This window comes from Schistocerca gregaria, chromosome 6, assembly GCF_023897955.1.
Source record: "Schistocerca gregaria isolate iqSchGreg1 chromosome 6, iqSchGreg1.2, whole genome shotgun sequence".
Lineage (NCBI taxonomy): Eukaryota > Metazoa > Arthropoda > Insecta > Orthoptera > Acrididae > Schistocerca > Schistocerca gregaria.
Genome location: NC_064925.1, coordinates 184,998,118 through 185,023,412, shown reverse-complemented (window position 1 = coordinate 185,023,412; position 25,295 = coordinate 184,998,118). Strand labels below are relative to the sequence as shown.

Below are 25,295 nucleotides of genomic sequence, written 5' to 3'. Positions count from 1 at the left end.
CCCCCCACTGACCTGGTCCTCCTCAACCCAACAAGCCATCTTCCTCGATGTTGACCTCCACCTCACAGATAGTACCTCTGTCCATTTCAAACCTACCAACCACCAGAACCCCATTTCAACAGGTGCCATACATTCCATACCAAGAAGTCCCTTCCATACAGCCTAACCATTCGTGGCCGTCGCATCTCTAGTGATGAGCAGTCTCAACCACCTACTCAAGTCCGATCACAAGCGTCACCCAACCTGTTAAAGACAGGGCTACCTGTGAAACCAGTCATGTAATCTACAAGCTAAGCTACAACCACTGGGCTGCATTCAACATGGGTATGACAACTAAACAGATGTCTGTCTGCATGAATGGCCAACAAATGGTGCCCAAGAAACAGCAGGACCACCCAGTTGCTGAGCATGCTGCCCCTGCCCAACACAAAGTTCTTCATTTCAATGACTGCTTCACAGCCTGAGCCATCCAGTTCCTACCTAACAAACCAGCTTTTCTGGAACTGTGCATGTGGGAACTCTCCCTTCATTATATCCTAAATTCCCACAACCCTCCCAGCCTTTACCCACCTAGCCCCTTCCCCATTCCCATTCCAGCACCACACAGCACTCTATTTCACCAGCTCATCAACAGTCCTTTTACTTCTCTCTTCTGCCCTGTCCCCCTTCTAACATCCCACCTGCACCTAGCTTCCCTACCCTCTCTCTACCTTATCCTTGTATGCGCTCACAAGCAGCACTTTACCCTCCCCCACCCTACCCTGCTATCGCTCCTCCTCCACATCCCAGCCTCCTCCTTACCTCCACCACTCAGATTGCTTCTCCTATTGTACACTGCTGCCCGCAATCTGGCATCGGCAGACAGAGATCGTGGTTGTGTGTGTGTGTGTGTGTGTGTGTGTGTGTGTGTGTGTGTGTGTGTGTGTGAGAGAGAGAGAGAGAGAGAGAGAGAGAGAGAGAGAGAGAGAGAGAATTTCCACCTGAAATGGATCCTGCATCATGGCCTTCAAGCTTGAGTTTTTCAAAGAAGGATGCATGGTGACCTAATGTCCTTCACAGGAGTTACTTCCAAATGGCTCCAAACAAGTAAGAGAAACCTCATCCAAATCAGTGGATCACAGGCTCTAATGTCTCCTTGTCAGCCTCAGCCTAGACATTGTCTAAAGAACGAATCTTTTGTTCTGCAGAACATGGTTGCGACCCTACCCGACAGTTTAAAGTGTGTGTTGAATTGGTACTCATTCGGAAAACAACAGCTATGCTGTGGTAAAGCCCCTGACATTTTAGCTGCATTACTTTTAAGTGATGATGAATAGAGGATTAAATAACTGTTTGCACAAAAATTTACCGAAATTGCACAAAATATAAAACAACAACACAATACAAACACCTAAATCTAATCACTATTTTTTTTACCCCGATAAAGGGATAGTTTAGTTCTTAAATCATTTATATATATCTGAAGCCAACAATAAATAATTGTATTATTACATAATATAAACAAAAGTGGCTATCAAATCACTATAGCTTACTTGTACATTTAATAAGCTGCTCACATGTTGAGCAATTTATATCAATTTCCTAAATTACCAAATGTTATGGAAGTCATGTTCCAGTTTTATATGCGTAAGTACATGTACGTATGCCACTGTCCTGGATACAATAGATTCATATAACAATCACTGCACTGTTTAACATACCTCAGTCTATGAACTACAATGGCACCAAACAGGAACCAAACCATATTCTGTAGTTCTTGCATATTGTCTTCAAGCTCATTGAGATTCGACTCAAGTAAATCTAGCCGTGCTATTGCAATTTCATCAGAATCATTTGTTTTCTCTTTATCCCATTGGCCCTGAATTTCATTCATGTTTGTTTCAACCTCATGTGCTACTTGCAGAAGTATTGTTAACAGATTTAGACCTGCAAAAGAAATTTACTTAACACATCTGTAAAATGATAATATTACACATTGAGTAATTAAGTAATAACCTTTTCACAGTTAAATAATTATCTGATTGAAAGGAAAGATGATTTAACATAACAAATATGTAATAAAATCACAGAAAAAATGATTTCCATAAACCAATGTTTCAGTACAATGTGCTAAATTGTTTTTAAACATATTTATAGTGACAGAGAATACATTCAAAGAGCCAACCTGCTAAAGTGCTGGCATGCCTAAAGCCTCTAATTCGGCTCACTGAAAGCTTAGCCAAGAAAGAACAAATATTTTGTATGAGACAACCATCATACAAGATGGAATTCTGACATTGTTTCACAAGGAGATGTATAAATTCAGAATAGCTGTTGCAAGTCTTCTTTACTTTTCTCTCTTTCCCCATCAATGGAAATTCTATGTTGTTTCTCTGCAAGGAAAAGATTCATCATTTTCTAAACACATTTGAACAAAATTATCATACATACAATTAAAAAAGAGAAAACAAGAACACCAATTGTATGCTGATTTTTCCTGAATCACATAGCACACAAGAAGCTACATAAATCTGTACACTTCTCCCTAGGTGGGGTGGAACATAGACAGTTGTTATTTATACTGAAATTGTCAGCTTAAGTGAATAGAATTAACATAACAATGTACTGCTAAGACAAATTGAAAATAAGCTAAGTTTCCACTAGAGCATAGAACAGCTAATGTCTCTTTATTCAGTTACTGACTTACAAACATGTTGCTATGCGACTACTATGATCTGAAGATGTTCTGTATGTGAATTGCACTGGTTATTACTCTAAAAAGTGAGGCATTAGACTGCATAAGATACATTCCAATAATTCTGTTTTTGAGGTTTCTCCACATTAGACTTAGCTGTCATGAGCCCTCTTCAATGAGCACAGTACATTGAAAATAAAATAAATTCTTTGAATTCCCCATAGTAATACGTTAAGCATAAATTAAGAAACAAATGAGAAATAGAATACATTATAAAAAAGCACACACCCTACTTCTGCAGCACAGAACATTATTTAACTGAATAAACACTACAGATATACAGTTCATTCCACCTTTTATGGCTCTTCTGAGTTAGTGAAGGTCGTAGAGGCTGCTCTTGGATACTGCCTCTAAAGAGAGTTATAGAAACTTGGCAACACCCACTGATCTTCTTCAGTCAATGATTCTGACTATCACTCACTGACATCATTTTAACAGGTGCTTTTCCAAAACAATGCAAAGTTTCAATGGAACATCGAACAAAGTACTCAACAGTCTCCCTAAGATACACTGAAAATTGTTTAACCCTTTACCTACCATTGGGCCTCAGAAGGCCATCTATAATGTTTAATTTCTTCCCTATAAGTAACTACACATTTTGTTTTAATGAAATTTTATGACTTTTTCTAATTTGTTAAGTTAGTCATAATTTTGGAAAAAAATTTACCTATGGCTTTGTGTTAAAGTGTTGGTACACATTTTCTCCCGGTATATGACTCACTGGCCTGAGCGTTTAGAAGCAATTTTTCAATGAGATGTCCACCTGCACAGTGTCTGTAATGTAATTTGCCATTGTTGACTCACACTGTTATCCTTTCAGTGTTCAACAGTCCTCCTTGTGATAACTGCATACTGATTTTGGTGCATTATTTCAAAACAGCTGCCTGTTCTATAAACTGAAAATACTACGGAGAAGAGGACTATCAGATGAGGAGATAAGGGAATTGTTGGAGCAGTATTTTGATTCTGAAAAGCCACCTGGTGAATGTGAAACTTCCAGTGATGATGATAATGAGGTAGACGTCACTGAAAACTCAAAACTACATGAAAGTTGACTGTTACATAGTTGTCTTCAAATGGGAATGAAATATGGGCAACAGATCCTCAAGTGGGAATTTCTGGTAGGCAGAGCAAAAAGGATGTATTGAAACAAGACCAGGGACCTACAAGTTACTTGATTAGGAATTGTGATAATGAAGAATCTTGATTTCTGCTGTTCTTTTATGTACCTCTCATTTACAAACTGTGTATGTGAACCAACAAGAAAAGTTGAATCATTTACAAGGACTGGGTGGATATAGATATGCATGAAATGAAAAAGATTATTGGTTTCTGATCCTGACTGGAGTCTACAAGTTAAGAAACGAAGATATCAGTCAGGTTTGGAGTGCTGAGAATGGCCAACTGCTGTTCCATGAAATTATGTTTTGCAACTGCTTCCGTGCTTATTCTGTGGGTATTGTACTTTGACAATTCAGCAGCCCGATGTGAACACATGTCAAGCGACAAATTGGAACCAGTCAGAGAAGTTTTTGAGATGAGGGAAATTACCCTAAGGGATACCTACATTCCAGGATGGTGCATGACCGTGGTCACTGTCCATTTCAACACAACATGCCATCAAAACCTGGTAGATAACGGAATAAAGTTATGTATAATTTGTGACAGATTGTGTGTATTCCGGAAAGGAGGAAGGAACCAGAGCTGTGTGACTTGGAGAGAATATTGTGAAAACCCTGGTGATTGAACATGAGAAATCTGGACATAATGTCACTTGTGGTAATATTTGTACGTCTCTTGATTTAACTCTTTATTTGTTATCAAAAGATCTGACACCATCCGAAAAAACAAATGTGAGCTGCCTACTGATTTTATTACACCAACAGGACATGAAGTATACTTTACATTATTTGGTTTTACCAGATGTGATGATAGCCGCTTATGTTCCTGATCAAAAACAAAGTTGTTACCATTCTTAGCTCTCTTCATGATCAACCAAAGGTGTCATCATCCCGAATAAGCAACCTGAAATTATAATGGCATCCAATGCCAAAAACAGTGGCACTGGAACCATGAACCCTAAGATGCAATACTACAGTGTGAAGAGAGAAACAATGAACTGACCATTGGCGGTCTTCTTCAACACGATCAGTGCAAAGTGTAATGGACGCATACCTAATTTGGATAAAGCTGGCTGCAAATAAAAAAAAATGAGACGTCGGACTTTTTTCATCGATTTGGGAAAGCAACTAGCAGGGGTAAAGAAGTAATGAATTCATTAGTAGTGCCAGACCCAGGGAGGGCAGAGAATCCACCAGCTAAGAAAAAGAGAAGATGTGCATATTGTGTAGAGAAGAAAATATAGGAAAGTCAAATAACACTTAATAAGTGCATCACACCAGTATGCCATGAACATTCTTCTATTGTCTACAGGCCTTGCAACAAGAATAAAAGTCACCAGTAAAAGTAAAAAAAAAAATTGTGTTTCTTAACTTTAAATAAACAAAATTATTTTAAAAATATTTATACCTCAAAAGTCGTTCACATCATAAGTAGTCAAAACAGCATCAATTTATGTCAATTTAAACAACGCGAACCTAAGAGGCACGACTGGTAGGCAACACTACACAGATTTTCTGATAAGAAAAGAGTTAACTATATAGTATCTTCAAGAAATAAACAGTGCCTTATTACCGCCTCAGCAGAAAAGATTAATAAAAGTCAAATTTCTTGAACAAACCGTCAAAAAAACTTCATTGTTCTGAAAGGCGATTAACACTCGACTGTCAGAAAGGTGGAAACAAAATCTGAAACTAATAACATATTTTAGCTTTCCATAATTAAGTAAATGAATTTTAATTCACTTGATAGCTGCCAGCCACAGAAATCTCTTTTGTTTTCATTTGACGTGAGAGCAATAAACGAAGAGGAAACAACAAAATCATTTAAACATGGGTCACGTGGAGACTACCACCTCCCCACTACAACTCAGACTGCTCTGTGCATTAGGTCCGGATCTACAATATTTCCGAACCGAGACAATATTAGACAGTGACGCTCCCCCTCCCTCAAGCGTTAGAGGCAGGATGCCAAATATTTAAAAAATCAACTTTTAAAAAAATGTTTGTTTTGTAGCGCACATCTTTCTGAAGAGTCTGATACATAAAACATATATGTTTGAGGGAATGTAAGACATGTTATTATGTTATTTGGTCTTAAGTGTGCTGAAGTGCAGTGCCACGCCTCTTCACACAGCATTCTACCATCGCACGTCTCTGTATTTTGCTCTGTGAAATTCAAACGTGTAATTTTTTGTAATGGGTGCCATCAAACTATATTCAGGCCAGTGGAAATTTAAAATGTCCTATGGTGCCTCTCCTGCCCCAGTTGACCCGTTTCACATCCTGCCCCTCTTAAAATAATGAACTCACAATTAATACTGGATGGGATTATTTGTAACCAGAAGAACAAGAATTCTTTAGAAAATTTGCACTCTTTATTGCCTATTAGCTAATAACTTGCTGTTTTGTGTGACATAAAATTAAATATAGGATACATAAAACCAGTAAAGACAGGAGACAAGCAAGACAGTACACATTTCTTCAATCCTTAAGTCCTAGCATTTTTTTCTCTCTAATCTTGCTACAACTTTACATGGCGTGCTTTCCTTTCTAGGAAAGAATCTATTATCTCATCAAAGTTCATCAATGTTTTGCTACATGAAAACAAGAAATGTCATTGTGTAATACTAGAATAGCTGTTAATACAAATAGTAGCCAAGACTGGCGTGGCTTCTCAATTTTATTACGTGTATTTTGTCACTGTCTGCTAGATAAAATGAAATACGCCTGCCTAATATTCCAGCAATTGTTACACACATCAAATAAACGAGACTGTCATACAGCATGTATTGCACGTAGACTCGTACCCTTTTGTTTGCAGGAAAGTTTATTTCTAGATGCAACGGGGATTCCCCTGGCAGAGACATCACGTACACTATGCACGCATTCAAAAATCAACTTACGATTCATTCAGAAATCAATATACAATTTGACCAAAAATGTTCAAAAAACCAACAGGGATGTGTTCAAAATCATATGAATAATCAATAGACCAGCGTGCACTGGATGCTAGGCGCTTTGTAAAACAAGGTCTTTTTACTCAATAATATGAATTTGCCCCCTCCCCCTCCCTCCCACGAAACTGCTGCCCGGGGCAGAGATACCTCGGTTTTCCCCCGCCCCCTAGTTCCATGCCTGTTGGGCATAGCATCTGGCTGTTTGCTGCTATTGCTTATACAGCTAACTGCCACACTGTCAGAAGCAGGAGAAGGTACCACTCATATGTGACTCAACTGCATATGCGCATAAGCTCGCTCACAACCGCTCGAAAGAATCTAATGTAAACAGTTGTCACATCACATTCATCGGAGGCAATCTGTTGTTATGAAACACTGCATAGTATTCCTAAAGCCTTTGACACATTTTGCTGTTGGCAGACACTTGTATGAGCACTGTGTTTTTTTCTTGTATATGGTGCACTTCCTCTGCAACTTAAGTTTTACTTTCGTTCGTGTTTTACTGCTGCAGTATTATTCTGCAGTTGCGAGATACAGTAATATTCTTTGTTAGAGTATTTGTTCTTACCAATCAAAGTTATAAAAATTTAACTTAAAACTAAAACAAAGAAAAATTCCCAGAATTCTAGAAAATTCCTGGGTATTTTGCGGTTTTCTCCCAGATGAAAAAATTCCTGGGTTTTTCCCTGATCTCCCCGTTGTGCCGGGTCGTATACACCCTAAAATGAAACCATAATATAGGTACGATGCAAGGGAATCTCCATACTAAACACAACATTAGTTAATGTTGAATGAACAACCTAAAAACCGTTACCGACAGGGCATGTGCATCCACTGAACTCTACACAACTGGAAAATTCAAAATCTGCAAGAAAGCTAACAATGGCCTGCTCCAAGCCAAAACATAGAAATTTTGAAGAAATGGAGCTTATTACAGATGTATAAGATCATCCAGTTTTTGGGCTTATTTTCAAAGGAAAAAAGTGCGACTCATATGCCAGCAAACACAGTAAATGTACATTTTGCTCTCAATAGTGCTTAGCATTACACATATTGTACATTGCATTACTTTATTATTTTACAACTAGAAAGATAAGAATTGCTGTTTGAGTTTAAATGCTTCTTTTTTAACAAAAAGGTAAAAGTAACAAATGCAAAAAAGTAATAAAACATCATGTTTTGGGCATTAATGGGTTAAGATATACATAATACTAAGTTTTACCACCAGGCATTAACACCTGAAAACTCAAATTTGTCACTTCAGCTTAGAGAATAGTTAGTAGTTGACATGTCCATCAAAATAAGAGCATTTGTGGATTACTTCTGTTCATTGATAACAACTCTTCTGCCATCTGGTTTCTTTAAAATTACTTGAATATGCTGTTTTGAACCAAGACACCAACTGATCAGAATACTTGAAGACGGAAATGAAATTATTCAGTATTCCTCTTTAGATGCCTCTGACAATTCACCGCTATCTGTCTAGTTCTTAAATGATAAGATTTCCAGTAAAAGACAGATACCAAAAGCACTGAAATTTTCGATATGTTGTCATTCATTACAGCTAAAATATTTTCCAAGCTACAAAAATGCATTCAGGAATAGGCCTATATAATGTTGTGAGTAACTTTTCTCACTCACGACAAGAGTAAAATATCTTTTTTTCAAGAAGTCAGAATGAAGAGCACCCTCACATTAATGTCACAAACACGTTGATGCCCAATATTTTTGCCGTGATTCTAAAAAGGAAATATCGACAAAGTTGTTTATCATGTATTTAATTTATTCTTTTCTCTTATGCAACATTAGACTCCAAAACTGATGCTAATGATTACACGACAATGCTGAATAAACAAAATGCCGTGTGGTGTAAGGAGAGTCCATGCTGGAATAGCCCACCTTAAACAATAGAAAGGTAGCCTAGGGCACTAAATGCACACAGACCAACAAATGGAACTTATGTAAGTGCTTTGGCCAATCGACTGACAATTTCTTGTCAGGCGGTCATTTTCCCCCTCCCACATGCCCACACATCACCGCTTCACCCAACTAGTTATGCCATGTGTAGAACTAGAGTGTCCTCTTTTGTCACTTCACTGGAGGTGTTTGTGAGACACATTGTGTGAGGAATATAGCAGTAGAGATGCAAGAAACGATGTTGTTTAATTTTTTAACAAATCCATGGCACACAGAGACAGCAAAAGACATATAGAAGTCCATCAACCTACTATATTTTTGTTTTTAAGTTTTATTTCTAATACTTTTCACAAATGAAATGTTGTTGTTGTCTTCAGTCCTGAGACTGGTTTGATGCAGCTCTCCATGCTACTCTATCCTGTGCAAGCTTCTTCATCTCCCAGTACCTACTGCAACCTACATCCTTTTGAATCTGATTAGTGTATTCATCTCTTGGTCTCCCTCTACGATTTTTACCCTCCACGCTGCCCTCCAATACTAAATTGGTGATCCCTTGATGCCTCAGAACATGTCCTACCAACCAATCCCTTCTTCTGGTCAAGTTGTGCCACAAACTACTCTTCTGCCCAATCCTAATCAATACTTCCTCATTAGTTATGTGATCTACCCATCTAATCTTCAGCATTCTTCTGTAGCACCACATTTCGAAAGCTTCTATTCTCTTCTTGTCTAAACTATTTATTGTCCATGTTTCAGTTCCATACATGGCTACACTCCATAAAATACTTTCAGAAACGAATTACTGACACTTAAATCAATACTCGATGTTAACAAATTTCTCTTCTTCAGAAACGCTTTCCTTGCCATTGCCAGTCTACTTCGATCATCATCAGTTATTTTGCTCCCCAAATAGCAAAACTCCTTTACTACTTTAAGTGTCTCATTTCCTAATCTAATTCCCTCAGCATCACCCGACTTAATTCGACTACATTCCATTATTCTCGTTTTGCTTTTGTTGATGTTCATCTTATATCCTCCTTTCAAGACACTGTCCATTCCATTCAACTGCTCTTCCAAGTCCTTTGCTGTCTCTGACAGAATTACAATGTCATCAGCGAACCTCAAAGTTTTTACTTCTTCTCCATGGATTTTAATACCTACTCCAAATTTTTCTTTTGTTTCCTTTACTGCTTGTTCAATATACAGATTGAATAACATCGGGGAGAGGCTGCAACCCTGTCTTACTCCCTTCCCAACCACTGCTACCCTTTCATGTCCCTCAACTCGTAACTGCCATCTGGTTTCCGTACAAATTGTAAATAGCCTTTCGCTCCCTGTATTTTACACCTGCCACCTTTAGAATTTAAAAGAAGAGTATTCCAGTCAACAGTGTCAAAAGCTTTCTCTAAGTCTACAAATGCTAGAAATGTAGGTTCGCCTTTCCTTAATCTAGCTTCTAGGATAAGTCGTAAGGTCAGTATTGCCTCACATGTTCCAGTATTTCTACGGAATCCAAACTGATCTTCCCCGAGGTCGGCTTCTACTAGTTTTCCATTCGTCTGTAAAGAATTCGAGTTAGTATTTTGCAGCTGTGGCTTATTAAACTGATAGTTCGGTAATTTTCACATCTGTCAACACCTGCTTTCTTTGGGATTGGAATTATTACATTCTTCTTGAAGTCTGAGGGTATTTCGCCTGTTTCATACATCTTGCTCACCAGATGGTACAGTTTCGTCAGGACTGGCTCTCCCAAGGCCGTCAGTAGTTCGAATGGAATGTTGTCTACTCCGGGGGCCTTGTTTCGACTCAGGTCTTTCAGTGTTCACAAATGAAACATAAAGGTCAAAACAGAGACAGATTAGGTTTTAGTTTTATCAGAAATGAAAAAAACTGAAATACAGACAGAATACACTTACGATTTCATTTCCAACACACATTGTACATGAAATGTAAAAACCAAAGTTAAAGAGTTTTTATTCATAAAACACACTTGCTTCACTGTTAGAAGTCTTAATAAACTTTGCCTATACCATATCTTCTGCTTTGAAGAACAAACCATAGAATTTTATTTTTACAGTCAGGGCCACTTTAAGCCCCCAGTAACACAAGCTACCGATTGGTGTGCCAAGCTGAGAGGGGAGAGGGACACCAGAGGTACTCCTAGGGCAAGATTTGTGCACAGGGTGTATCATAATTGGTAATGAAAATGACCCATTTCCACAGTCATCAGATGTAGATTTATTTATAAAGGTCGTACCAAGAGCCTAAGGAACAGCAACTAATATCTGAGGCAGGAAGGCAAGGGATGGGGTAACGGTGGGGAGGGGTGTGGGAGGTGGGGTGGAGTGTGGGATGTAGGGGAGGGGGGGGGGGGGGTAGTGTTCGTGTAGAAAATTGGTGACCTGGTTGCCAGATGATATGCTGCTTGCATGAAAAAATGTTCTCAGACCGACCCTGTTTATAGGTCTAACAGTTGCTAAATGCTGCATTTTCTACGTATCTGGTGCTGTATTCATTAGATGATGAGTGGCATCAGTATTTGTAGTCTTTCAGCTTCTAAATTGAAATGAGTTTCTTAAATATACAGAAGGTATCTTTTATACCACGTACAAAAATAAATTAATAAAGTTTATGTGAATATAATTTGTTTTATTTCGTTTTCTTTAAACTACAATGCTGTAGTTCCTCGGGCACTATAAATCACGCTGCAGGTTTCAGGAATCATTTTAAATAATAATTATAGGGCTACAACTACAATGAATTTGAGGTCTTAGGAACTTCTGCCAGCATCTAGAAACCATAATGTAGTTAAGAGCCTCTCTTTGCAGTTTGCAGCCTCTCTTATGACAATTCCTTTTTGTTAAGAATAATTTCATGACTTTCAACAGCTCTGAAAAGTATGTTTCATCCATTCTTAGAAAACTGTTAAAACTATTGGCTTCCAGCTCCTCAAGTAAAAGGGCAAGGATGAATTTGTTTCTTTGTCCACAGCTTTCTCTTGGCCTTGTTACCTCTAAAACAGTTTCCTTTCTGTTCTAACATAACCTCAGTGAATTTACTATAAAGAATTTACAACTAGCAAGAGAAACAGGATAGCACTATAACTGACTGAAGTTGGTCGGGATTTATGTAGGCTGCACACAAATCCCTCCACTCAGTCAGTGTGTGTATGTAGGGCCTTTAATACACTCGGGCAGTGTGGAGGGGAACTGAACACAATAACAAAAGAAAGCATTTGCTGTACACCACCATTAATTCATTTTGTCACGTTTTTTGCCAAAGACCCTCAGTCTGCTACTTCTTGGGCAATTTGACAATTCCAAATACAATGACTCACTGCATGATACCACTGCCTTTGTTGAAATTTATGTTGCTATGCAGTTCAGCTGTTAAGTGATATTGCTCAAATTTACTAGTCTTTAGGGGTGATGATGACTGATTATGTTTCCACTAGGTGGATCCCTTAATGAAAATGTTTAACACTCTTAGATAACCAACAAATCTGCTTTTTCTTTCTGTATATAAACAGGCAACAACTTTGAAAATCTCTCCTGGAATATTTGGGAATTGAGAAAAACATTTTCATGACTTAGAAATGACTAACTAACTAACTTCATTTGTCATTTTAGCTGAAAACAAATTAGGAGATGAGTAGGCCCTTTAATTATGTTGGACTACATGCTCTTCAGTGGTCCACTTGATCTACTGGGTTTCGGCTGGTCCTGGCTGAGGTTCGAGTCCTCCCTCGGGCACGGGTGTGTGTGTTTGTCCTTAGGATAATTTAGGTTAAGTAGTGTGTAAGCTTAGGGACTGATGATCTTAGCAGTTAACTCCCATAAGATTTCACACAGATTTCAACATTTTTTCTACTGGGTTTATTTTTCTGGGAATTAGTAAGTATCATTTTGTTCCCAATTCCTCTTACTCTTATCCACTAATAACTGTTTTTAATATCACGCTGTCGAATTGTTGTAGAACCTTTTCTTCAACCCTCCCCCTTCCTTATTTTGTGTGTGTGTGTGTGTGTTTCACCATAAATTCAGAATTTTAGACCATAGATACGAACCTTAATAACATCCTCTTCCATGCTTTTTATTATGTTCTCAAAATCTTTTGAATCATAATCTTCAACTCTGATTTGAGAAGAACAAGCATTTACAAAGAACTGTATTGTGACTTGCAGTCCCGTGGCGGTATCGCTCTTGTAGCATTTTATTATTTCATCCACAAGGGCCTAGTAAACAGATAATTAAATCATTACAAAAGAATGATAAATTTAATAGGTGACTACAGCACATGCCCATATAATGGTGGATGTGAAAACTGCAATACTATTCAGTACTACAGGATGATAATGTCACATATATTGAAAACAAATAATGGAAGTAAACAACATGTGGCATCACTGTGATGACATTCACACATCTAAAATATTACTACATGATCATGTTAATTTCAGTCAGCATAAACAATTACCAAAGCACATACTGTTTATAGGAGTTTTAGTACTATTCATAAACTAGGCAGAAAAGAAGAGGACCACCACAAAATATCAGGTAACACAGGAGATGAAATGAGAAAATATAAAAGTACAGCAAGGAAACCAGATAAAATGGAACATGGGTACCTAAAATTTGAGACTGGCAGGAAGTGCAAACTGTCAAATAAAGAATAGCTACAGCAAAATGCAAAGCTGTAGATGTTTGCGTGACTACAGATAAATATGATGCCACACAACTGAAAAGTAAAGAAATGTTTGGAGGAAAGAAGCTATGTGAAGATCACGAGTCCAGATGGAAACAAAATAACAAGCAAAGCAAAGATACAAATGAGGAAGGAATATACTGATGTACTACATAAACATGAGACTGTTAATGACAATATTGTGGAAAGAAATGAGGAAGCGAATTAAGATGAGATGTGTGATACAACGCTGCAGGAACAATCTGAAAAGGCTCTTGAAGACTTATTTTCAACAAACGGTACTGTATGGAACACAGACCCACTGTTTCATATAATAAAAATTATAAGGGACCGATGGCCTTTGTAGTCTGGTCCCTTCAACCTCAAAAACCAACCAACCAGTAAAAATTATAACAGTGTACAAGCAGTTCATAACACTTTTTTTTACCCACATAATGATCCACAAAACCATGTTATAAATTTGTTTTTCAAATGTGAAATTATGAAATGCTCAATTATAAATTCTCAGATGGAGGATCTTTCTGAAAATAATTGCCTTGTCTTAAGGTACAAACTAAAATTTAATTTTATCTATTTGTAGACAGCACTCAAAAATAACTATGCTATTATGAATGTCCCCCCATGAACCATGTACCTAGCCACTGGTGGGGAGGCTTGTGTGCCTCAGCAATACAGACGTCCGTACCATAGGTGCAACCACAATGGAAGGGTATCTGTTGAGAGGCCAGACAAGCATGTGGTTCCCGAAGAGGGGCAGCAACCTTTTCCGTAGTTGCAGGGGCAACAGTCTGGATGACCGACTGATCTGGCCTTGTAACATCAACCAAAACGGCCTTGCTGTGCTGTACTGCAAACAGCTGATAGCAAGGGGAAACTACAGCTGTATTTTTTCCCAAGGGCATGCAGCTTTACTGTATAGTTAAAAGATGATGATGTCCTCTTGGGTAAAATATTCCGGCCAGGTAAAATAGTCCCCCATTCAGATCTCCGGGCGGGGACTTCTCAGGAGGATGTCATGATCAGGAGAAAAAACAATGGCCTTCTACAGATCGGAGCATGGAATGTCAGATCCCTTAATTGGGCAGCTAGGTTAGAAAATTTAAAAAGGGAAATAGATAGGTTACATTTAGGTATAGTGGTAATTAATGGAGTTCAGTGGCAGGACGAACAAGACATCTGGTCAGGTGATACAGAGTTATAAATATAAAATCAACTGGGGTAATACTGGGGTTGGTTTAATAATCAATAAAAAAGCCCACACCTACCAAAGCAGTACAAGTTTATATGCCAACTAGCTCCGCAGATGACAAAGAGATTTAAGAAATGCATGATGATGCCATAAAAGAAATTGTTCAGATAGTTAAAGGAGATGAAAATTTAATCGTAATGGGGGCCTGGAATTCGATAGTAGGAAAAGAAGAAAAGGAAAAGTTGTAGGTGAATATGGACTATTGTGAAAGGAATGAAAGAGGAAGTCACCTGGTAGAATTTTGCACAGAGCATAACTTAATCATAGCTAACACTTGGTTTAAGAATCATCAAAGAAGGTTGTATACGTGCAAGAGGCCTGGAGGCAATAGAAGGTTTCAGATAGATAACAGTAAGACAGAGATTTAGGAACTAGGTTTTCAATTGTAAGAAATTTCCAGGGGCAGATGTGGATTCTGACCACAATTTGATTAAAACTGAAAGAACCAGAGTTTGTACAGAGTTTCAGAGAGAGAATTAGGGAACAATTGACAAGAACAGGGGAAAGAAATAAAGTAGAGGAAGAATGGGTAGCTTCGAGAGATGGGTCATTCCATGTCAAATTAACACACTTTAAATAAAAATTTTACCTCGCCCTCTTAGATTTTGCTGAAAGTTGGTATACTTATAGTGGGTGCTGAAACTAAGAAAAATACCAAATTTCAATTTTTTACCTCAAACCATTCCTGAAATATGGTCAGGTAAACTTTTCAAAAACTGTCCAAAAATGTGTGAATGGACTTTTTTTAAATTGCCCTAGGAGCTGCCCTAATTGAGCTAAAGAACTGGGAAAGGTGTCATTTTGAGGCATTTTTCATACTCTTTCCAGTGATAGACAAAAAATATAGCTTCTAATTAATAACCTTTTTCAAAATAGTAATTAATATTTTGATTTAATTTTTTTACAAAAAGTACATAATTGAAAATTTTCAAAATATTTCCATAACTACTTCATACCGTTGTAAATCACATGGCAAAATACAAATGTGGGATGATGATGGGTTCATTGTTAAAAAAAAATTATTCCAGACTCTTGTGTTTCACTAACGGCCCTAGTTTGACCGAACTGACCTTTAAGGTAGTACGTCAGTAGAGGACCGCATACATAGGGATACCAAGTGGTGCCAAGATTTGTGATAAATGTAGAAGAGGTGCAACCAAATTGAAAAATACACCAGAGCCCATCAGTGATGAAAGTGTTGAAGAAGAAACTTCTGTATCAGAGATAATCAATCACCTGAGACCAAGACCCTGACTTCACTCCAACTGCAGTAGCTGTTAAAACATTTAACACAACACTTCAAGAACTAGGTTAGTCCCCAATTGACAAGAGAAAACTAACATCTAGGCATTACGCCAAATCAAAAGTGAAGAAAATCTCATCAATGACACGTAAACTTTTTGTTGCTCCTGAAACTTCTTCGCCAGATACTGATACTGATGGATCCGTTCTTGAAAATCTTAAAAGAAACTTTAAAAATTCTATAAGTAGAGCAAAAAAACTAATGATTCTTACAAGTTTACCTGAAAAGTGGAGTGTCAAGAAAATAATGACGGAATGTAATGCTCCTAATTACATTGTTCGGCAGTCCAAAAAAATTTTGGAAGAGAAAGGATTCATGGAAGGTCCAAACCCAAAACCAGGGAAGTGTTTACCAACAGAAACTGTCAAAACTGTACACTCATTTTATGAAAATGATGAAGTTAGCAGGGCAATGCCAGGTATTAAAGATTGTGTGACAATTACAGAAACACGTGGAAATAAAACAAAAATATAAAAAAAAACTTATTTTGTGTAAACTTAAAGAAGCTTAAAATAGAAAGAAACTTCCACATGGGAAAAATATATTAAAAACAAAGATTCCAAGACTTACCTAGCGGGAAAGCACCGGCAGACAGGCACAATGAACAAAACACACAAACACACACACAGAATTACAAGCTTTCGCAACCGATGATTGCTTCTTCAGGAAAGAGGGAAGGAGAGGGAAAGACGAAAGGATGTGGGTTTTAAGGGACACACACACACACACACACACACACACACACACACACACACACACACACACACACACACACACACACACACACACCCTGTCCTTTTTTTCCCCCTAAGGGAAGTCTTTCCGCTCCCCCGGGATTGGAATGGCTCCTTACCCTCTCCCTTAAAACCCACATTCTTTCGTCTTTCCTCTCCTTCCCTCTTTCCTGAAGAAGCAACCATCGGTTGCGAAAGCTAGTAATTCTGTGTGTGTGTGTTTGTGTGTTTTGTTCATTGTGCCTGTCTGCCGGCGCTTTCCCGCTTGGTAAGTCTTAAAGAAGCTTACACGCATTTTAAAGACAAGTTTCCTAACATAAAAATAGGTTTCTCTAAATTTGCGGGGTTGAGAGCAAAACATTGTGTACTAGCTGGCCGGAGTGGCACACACACTTTCTGCGTGTGCACAACTCACCAAAACATAAAATTAAAGATAGAAAATGCCAAACTAAATACAGTAACAAACAGCAGCTTAAACAATTATAAGCAGTGCATTGCAAAAATGCTTTGCAACCCATCATCAGTTGATTGCAACATGGGAAACTGTGAATACTGCCCAGGAGAAACTGTCATACTTAAAATTTTAAAAGACTCTTTTCATGAAAACTTAATTGAACAAGTTCAGTTCCGACAGTGGATGTCAGTTGACCGATGTAATCTGGAAATTGTTCAGAAAACTTCTGAAGAATTCATAGATTTATTTTGCAGTAAGATGTCAACTTTGATTCGGCATGACTTCATTGCCAAGCAACAACGAACATTCCTTAACTCCACAAGAGAAAACCTTATGGAATCTGAATTTGTTGTCATATGTGATTTTTCAGAAAATTATAGTATATTTCTACAGGATGAAGCTCAGAGTTTCCACTGGACAAGACAACAGATTACCATTCATCCTTTTGTTATATATTACAAACAGGAAGACAAAATTGAGCATATGAGCTTTGTCATTGTTTCTGATTGCCTGGAGCACAATACAACTGTGGTTTACTCCTTTCAAAGAAGCTGACTTCATATCTAACAATAAATTTCAAAAGATTCAAAAAAAGATATACTATTATTCTGACGGTTCTGCCGCTCAGTATAAAAATAAGAAAAACTTCCTGAACCTTTGCCTTCATGAGGAAGACTTCAACATAAAAGCTGAGTGGCACTTTTCAGCCACAGAACATGGGAAAGGGCCTTGTGATGGAGTAGAGGGTTCAGTAAAGAGACTGGCAGCACGTGCAAGTGTGCAAAGGCCATACCAAAATCAGATCCAAACCGCACGAGATCTATTTGAGTGGGCAGTAGATAATATCACAAATGTTGGTTTTGCATATTCCACTCAAGAAGACTACGCCGCTTCAGAAATATTCTTATTTTATATTTTAAAGAAATTCCTGTTTGTTAAAGGTCAATTTCATCAAACTAGGGCGTTAGTGAAAAACAAGAGACCGGAATGATTTTTTTTAACAATGAATCCATTATCATCCCAGATTTACATTTTGCCATGTGATTTACAACAGTGTGAAGTAGTTATGGAAATATTTTGAAAATTTTAAATTATGTACTTTTTGTAAAAAAATTAAATCAAAGTATTAATTACCATTTTGAAAAAGGTTATTAATTAGAAGCTATATTTTTTGTCTAAAGAGCATGAAAAATGTTTCAAAATGACACCTTTCCCAGTTCTCTAGCTCAATTAGGGCAGCTCCTAGGCCAATTTTAAAAAAGTCCGTTCACACATTTTTGACTCGTTTTTGAAAAGTTTACATAGCCATATTTCAGGAATGGTTTGAGATAAAAAATTGAAATTCAGTATTTTTCTTAGTCTCAGTGCCCACTATAAGTATACCAACTTTCAGCAAAATCTAAGAGGGTGAGGTAAAACAGATGTGTTGATTTGACATGGAATGACTCAGATGAAATAGTGAAGACAGCAGAGAATCAAGTAAGTAAAACAGTGAGGTCTAGTAGAAATCCTTGGGTAACAGAAGAGATATTGACTTTAATTTATGAAAGAAGAAAATATAAAAATGCAGTAAATGAAGCAGGCAAAAAGGAATTCAAATGTCTCAAAAATGAGATCGACAGGAAGTGCAAAATGGCTAAAGGACAAATGCATGAATATAGAGGTATATGTCACTAAGAGTAAGATAGATACTGCCTACACAAAAATCAAGATCTTTGGAGAAAAGATAACCACCTCTATGAATATCAATAGCACGGAGCTTGCAACGCATTGCAAAACTCTACTATCTGGTGACTAAGATGTATGAGACCGTCGAACTACCCTCAGACTTCAAGAAGAATACAATAATTCCAATCCAAAAGCACGTGCTGAAAGGTGTAAAAATAGCCAAAGTTTCAGTTAAATAAGTCATGGCTGCAAAATACTAACACAAATTCTTTACAGATGAATGGAAAAACTGGTAGAAGCCGACCTTGTGGAAGATCAGTTCGGATTCCATAAAAATGTTGGAAAAAGTGAGGCAATACTGACCCTACGATTTATCTTAGAAGATAGATTAAGGAAAGGCAAACCTACGTTTCTAACATTTGTAGAGTTAAAGAAAGTTTTACACAATGTTGACTGGAATACGTTATTTCAAATTCTGAAGGCGGCAGGGGTAAAACACAGGGAGTGAAAGGCTATTTGTACAAAAACCAGATGGCAGATATAAGAGTTGAGGGGCATGAAAGGGAAGCAGTAGTTGCAAAGGGAGTGAGACAGGGTTTAGCCTATCCCCGATGTTACTTACTCTGTATATTAAGCAAGCAGTAAAGGAAACAAAAGAAAAATTTGGAGTAGGAATTAAAATCCAGGGAGAAGAAATAAAAACTTTGAGGTTTGCCAACGAAATTGTAATTCTGTCAGAGACAGGAAATAAATCGGAAAAGCAGTTGAACAGAATAGACAGTGTCTTGAAAGGAGGGATATAAGGTGAACATCAAAAAGAGTAAAACGAGGATAATGGAATGTAGTTGAATTAAATCAAGTGATGATGAAATTAGATTAGGAAATGTGACACTTGTGTGGAAATGAGTAGTAGATGAGTTTTGCTACTTGGGTAGCAAATAACTGATGATGGTCAAAGTAGAGATGATATAAAATGTAGACTGGCTATGGCAGGGAAAGCGTTTCTGAAGAAGAGAAATTTGTTAACATTGAGTATAGATTTAAGTGTCAGGAAGTCCTTTCTGAAAGTTTTTGTATGGAGTGTAGCCATGTATGGAAGTGATACATGAACAATACATAGAAGGGAAGAGAATCTTTCAAAAAGTGGTGCTACAGAAGAATGCTGAAGATTAGATGGGTTGATCATGTGACTAATGAGGAGGTACCGAGCAGAATTGGGGTGAAAAGGAATTTGTGGCAGAACTTGACTACAAGAAGGCATCGGCTGACAGGACACATTCTGAGGCATCAAGGAATCGCCAGTCCAGTACTGGAGAGAAGTGTGGAGGATAACAATCATAGAGGGAGACCAAGAGATGAATATACTAAGCAGATTCCGAAGGATGTAGGTTGCGGTAGTTACTCAGAGATGAAGAAGCTTGCGCAGGATAGAGTAGCATGGAGAGCTGCATCAAACCAGTCTCTGGACTGAAGACCACAACTACGACATTATGAATGTATAAAAAAGAAAAGAAAATCCTTGATCAGGTTACTTCATTGTAATTACAATTTTTTTTTTACCTACTTGAAAACTACCAAAAGAAGTGAAGGGAACAGAAGAATCAAATATAACTACACATAGAATGTCACGAAGTAAGGTGGAAGGAGGCTTCCTGAAGTGTTTTGTTTAGGATAAATTAATATCCAAACTTTGGAAAATATTTGATATGCCATTTTTTTCACCACTTTGAGTGACAATAGGAACCAAACCATACAACTTTAGTTTTTGCAATTTAAGTTCATTACTGTACCACACTCAGCAAAGAGTCGAAGCAGCAAGTCAACGGAAGACACCTCTTAACTACTAGGATTTGTAATCTTTAGTCAAATTACAAAATTTTTGGAGTGTTGCTAATGGCTTTTTGATCAGCCTCATCACTTAAATGAGTGTAGCACCTACAGTGTTGCATATTGAAAGCTGAAAGTTCATGGAATTATGTTTGGTAATTTAAGCAAAAGCTGAAATGCTAAGGTGAGGGGCAAAAAGAGGAGGGTGCACAACATCAGTTGGCAAGAAACGACTGAAATACAATATTCATGGGATAAACAATATGTACTGCCCTCTACAGAATCTAAGTGTATGATAAAAGGAGCAAACACACAGCTATAAAACTCTTACCTAATTTGCATAAGGAAATAACTGACTGACAGCACACACTTTTAAACGTAGATCAAAATTGTTTCTCCTTAACTACTTATTTCTTATCATAAGCAAATTCTTGAACAGGGATAGTGGTAAATTGTAAAAGACCAGCATGTAGCCATACATTGCAATCATTTGTTCGACCGACACATTACATGTCACAATGTTTACTGTTTGTTAAAAGTGTAAGGATATGATAAATTGCTATTCCCCCAAAAAATTGCGTAACTTTAAGTTACAAACAGTCAACATTATCTGCCTTCAAGAATCTGAGAGTTGACTGCTCTAGAAAACGTTTACAGAGTGTAATGCAAAGGGAGAAGTTAACAGAAAAAGATAATTCTCTAATTCATAACAATGGACATACTGCAATTATTCTGTTCAGTTGTGTAATAAGTTCTTTCAATGTAACAAACAACATTTATGTCATGCAAATACAATGTGAGGAAAAGAACCTTAAAGAAGAAGATTAAAGGATATCCTGCTGAATGGTTAAACTGGAGGTAATCTCTCAATAGCTGTAACTCAAACTCGGTATTACAAACGACACACAAGTCATCATAGAGTTCTTACACACTATATCTAGAAATAACAGGTATTCTGAAACAGAACAAATCTTCACTGATATTCTTTTAAGTTATAATGGCAAGAAGGCTGTTAAATGGAATGATACAACATCACTCATAAAATATGAATAATATTGTTTGATTATTAATACACGAAGAGTACAACAAAAATAGTGAAAGTTACAAGTAATGTAAATTCACCAAAATTATTTGTGCAGTTTCATGCAATAAATAAAATGTGCTAGCCTCTTACAGCATGCGATATTTGAAGGAGTTTGTGGATAAATATGATGAAGTATGTTAAATATATTATTGTCACTAACATGGAGTAAGAAGGGGAAAAAATATACTGTTCCACTATAATAGTTGCACAAAAACATTGACTTAACTGCAGTGCGAAACTGTAGTTTCGTAATCTCACCTTAACTTGTTTCTTTTCCATTATTCTTCTGAACTGACTGGAAGCCTTTCTGCTCAGATTCCTAAATTAACAAGTAGAAAATCGTTTCGTTCAACACGTCCGACAACAATGCAAACTGTCGCATAAAACATTACGCGATTAAACGTTGTTACAAAAAACTGCTCGCAACCTTACTACCTATGATCCTGTAAAATAAGGAAACAGAAGTGCTCAAACAGTACGAATACGATTAAAAGTAATCCAATGTCAGAGCGTAAATGTATTCTGCCTCTGTCTTCCAAGTGCACTGATCGCTTTGGGTCTGACGAAACAGCATTGCCGTCAGTCACATTATTAAAATAACAAATATATCTTTTCGAATAAAACAGTAAATTGCTCGTATTAGAAAATTTCTTCTCTTGGAGTGCACTTACAACATAACAATACGCACACATTCGCAGTTAAGTTGAAATCCCGCGTCGCGTATAATTGTTTCATAGTTGTTCAACGCAGGTGTCTATCACAGGCATGTCTGTGGTATCAACATAAGCGAGATAGTACACTGACGACGGAACTAATTATATGCACTGCAATCTTAAGTGCTTAATCATCAGATTATTTTTTTATATTATCGCTTTGTTTGCAAATATTGCAATTTCCAAGAAACGGTGCACATTTAAGTTGTGGTCTCGCTGCAAGCGATATATATCGAACGCTCGACTCTCGAAGTGGGAAATAGGAAAGCTGTTTTCTGCTTTGACAACGGTAGGCCGCGTGAGAGTAGTAGAAGTCGAATGGCCATCCTGAATTCTCTTACGTGGAAGCGGTTGGTAACTGCATTCATTGTGACTCCGAAAATTCTATAACGCTGTCGAAGATTACAGTGAAAGTTAATTTTTATTTCCAGCTCGTATATAAAAAATGTCGGAAGGGAAGTTTTAAAACAAAGAATACGTGGTTTGACAGAATAAAATTAGGTGTTAACTAGAGCACCATACTCGTTGCTGGCTGGATACAAAGGGAGGTGTGTTGTGTTAATGTTACTAATGATCGTGTCGCCAATGATGTCAAAATAAAATTGTAGAAGTAGATGAATCTCACATCGCCAGCATGAAGTATGGAAGAGGACGATTACTTCAGAATGAAACAGAAGTTTTCTAGGCTTTTGGCGGAATCGAGCAGAGTCGATAAAGTGCTTCATTTTTCGCGTTTATTCCAGGAGAAAGAAAACGTTAGCACCTCACATTAAGGAGACATCGTATGTCGTACAAAGCCAATGTTAAATTATCAAATTTTGTCACCCATTATCATGGAAACTTTTTAAGACACTAACATAAAAATTTTCACCACCTTTCTAGATACACTGAACTAGAATTACTACTAAAATTGTATTGTGGGGCATTGTCTATTTTTTTTTTCAAACAGTCAATTTTTTGAGAGAATTTTGTAGCGAAATAAATGAACGTAAAAACAAAACATCTCAGGATATTCTAGTTCCATATGTGTTGAATCTCATACTTGGCATGCTGTGAAAATTTCATATCCCTGCCGTTAGTACTTTTCTAGAAAACGGGTCTTTTATTGCAAAAAATGTAATTCAGAGATGTTGAGGTTTGAAACTTTTTTTATTACTAATTCTTATACAGACTCTTACATTTCTGCTTCTTTTATGTACTAAATTGTCCTGGACCACAGACTGTGTCTTCTTCAGTGCCACAACAGCCCAGTGCTTGCACCTTCCTTTTCTTTCTTGCTTCTTTTGTCATTTGCAGAGCAGCTAATTCTGTTTCACATACATGAAGCACATCCAGTGCCCGCCATCCTTTAGTTGTGTTCTGTCTAAATCTTACCCCTAGCTACTCCCGAACCTTCAGTCTTTCATAGTTCCTACCATTAAAAGTTATTACAGCATCAGACAGTGCTAACTTTAGGTTCATAAGGCCAACAAATACATTTTTATGCACGTGGCACCACACAACATTATTGAAGGACTCGTTCACATTGTGGGTCTTCCCATATAAACACTTGTTTAGTAGCTCAGGATTTTACAGATCTCTGTAAATGGGTTTGACTGCTTCCATTACTGCCAAAAGAAGATAATGTTTATGTGTAAATTCATACAGGTGCCAGAAAATTTAGCTTGGCTATATTTACACCAAGTTTTTGGTGGAGGTGGACACAAAGCATTACATGGATTTTCATCAGTTGATATTCGATGAAAGAAAGTGCTCCACACAGCTCTTTTCATCTTCTCTAAATTACCACAGTTATTTCTAATGGCCTTCGTATAATATTCATGTAATTCATCAATTACTTGGAAGTAATTACTGAGAAATAATAATAATCCAAAACTTTTCCAGTGTCAATTCTTATTGCACGTGTAAAACCATTTTTAGACCTAAACCTACGCTTTTGCCAGGATAAGTCCACAGAAATACTGATGTCTGTGTCACCCTCATTTTGTTCAACAGCTTCTGATGTAGCAGCAACCATTGAATCTTCTGATATGACTGCTCAACTGTGGCAGTATATGCGTAGCTGCGAAATTTGACAGTCACATGTCAACATTCAAAATACTATTTGAAGGTTCACAATTGTCTGACTTTAATGTATTATATACCAAAATGACCAGGAAAGTACATTATGGAGTATAAAACGGAAAATAGTAAATTTCAACGAATTTCACGTACAATGTCCTCTTAAATATTTCATTTTACCAGCTACAAGAGAGATCATATATGGTGACCAATCATAGGAAACACTGAAAAACATGGGAACTGATTAAGACCTCTTCAGTCATTCACTAGAATTTGTATCATCTGACGATCCACCAGTACACACATAGAACATTGAGCTTCTCTAAACATAAAATCCTCCGGAACAGGCCATGAAGGCCCAACGATACTGACTGGCCGCCGTGTTATCTTCAGCCCATAGGCCTCACTGGATGCGGATATGGAGGGGCATGTGGTCAACACACAGCTCTGCCAGCCGTATGTCAGTTTTCGAGACCGGAGCAGCTACTACTCAATAAAGTAGCTCATCAGTTTGCCTCACAAGGGCCGAGTAAACCCCGCTTGCCAACAGCGCTCGGCAGACCGGATGGTCACCCATTCAAGTGTAGCCCAGCCCTACAGTGCTTAACTTCGGCAATCTGATGGGAACCAGTGTTAACACTGTGGCAAGGCCATTGGCATTTAGCTTCTCGTGCAGTCACTTTAATTGTCTGTCAAGGAAGAGGGGAGACACTGGGATCGAGCGAACTGTGCGTATTTCAGTTTTCATATTTTCGTAACTGACAAATCT

General features: G+C 37.5%; 1 protein-coding gene across 1 annotated transcript in view; it reads right to left on the bottom strand.

The window, feature by feature from the left end:
- LOC126278621 (cohesin subunit SA-2-like) overlaps window positions 1–22,292 on the bottom strand; it is a 379,668-nt gene extending 357,376 nt beyond the window's left edge. Inside the window, exons 1-4 of the mRNA XM_049978860.1 lie at window positions 22,011–22,292; window positions 12,796–12,963; window positions 2,165–2,372; window positions 1,701–1,926 (exon numbers count right to left, since the gene is read on the bottom strand). Of these exons, the coding sequence (XP_049834817.1) occupies window positions 1,701–1,926; window positions 2,165–2,372; window positions 12,796–12,963; window positions 22,011–22,031 (623 nt within the window). The 5' untranslated portion in view covers window positions 22,032–22,292. The remainder of the gene's footprint in view (window positions 1–1,700; window positions 1,927–2,164; window positions 2,373–12,795; window positions 12,964–22,010) is intronic.
- Between the last annotated feature and the right edge of the window lie 3,003 nt (window positions 22,293–25,295).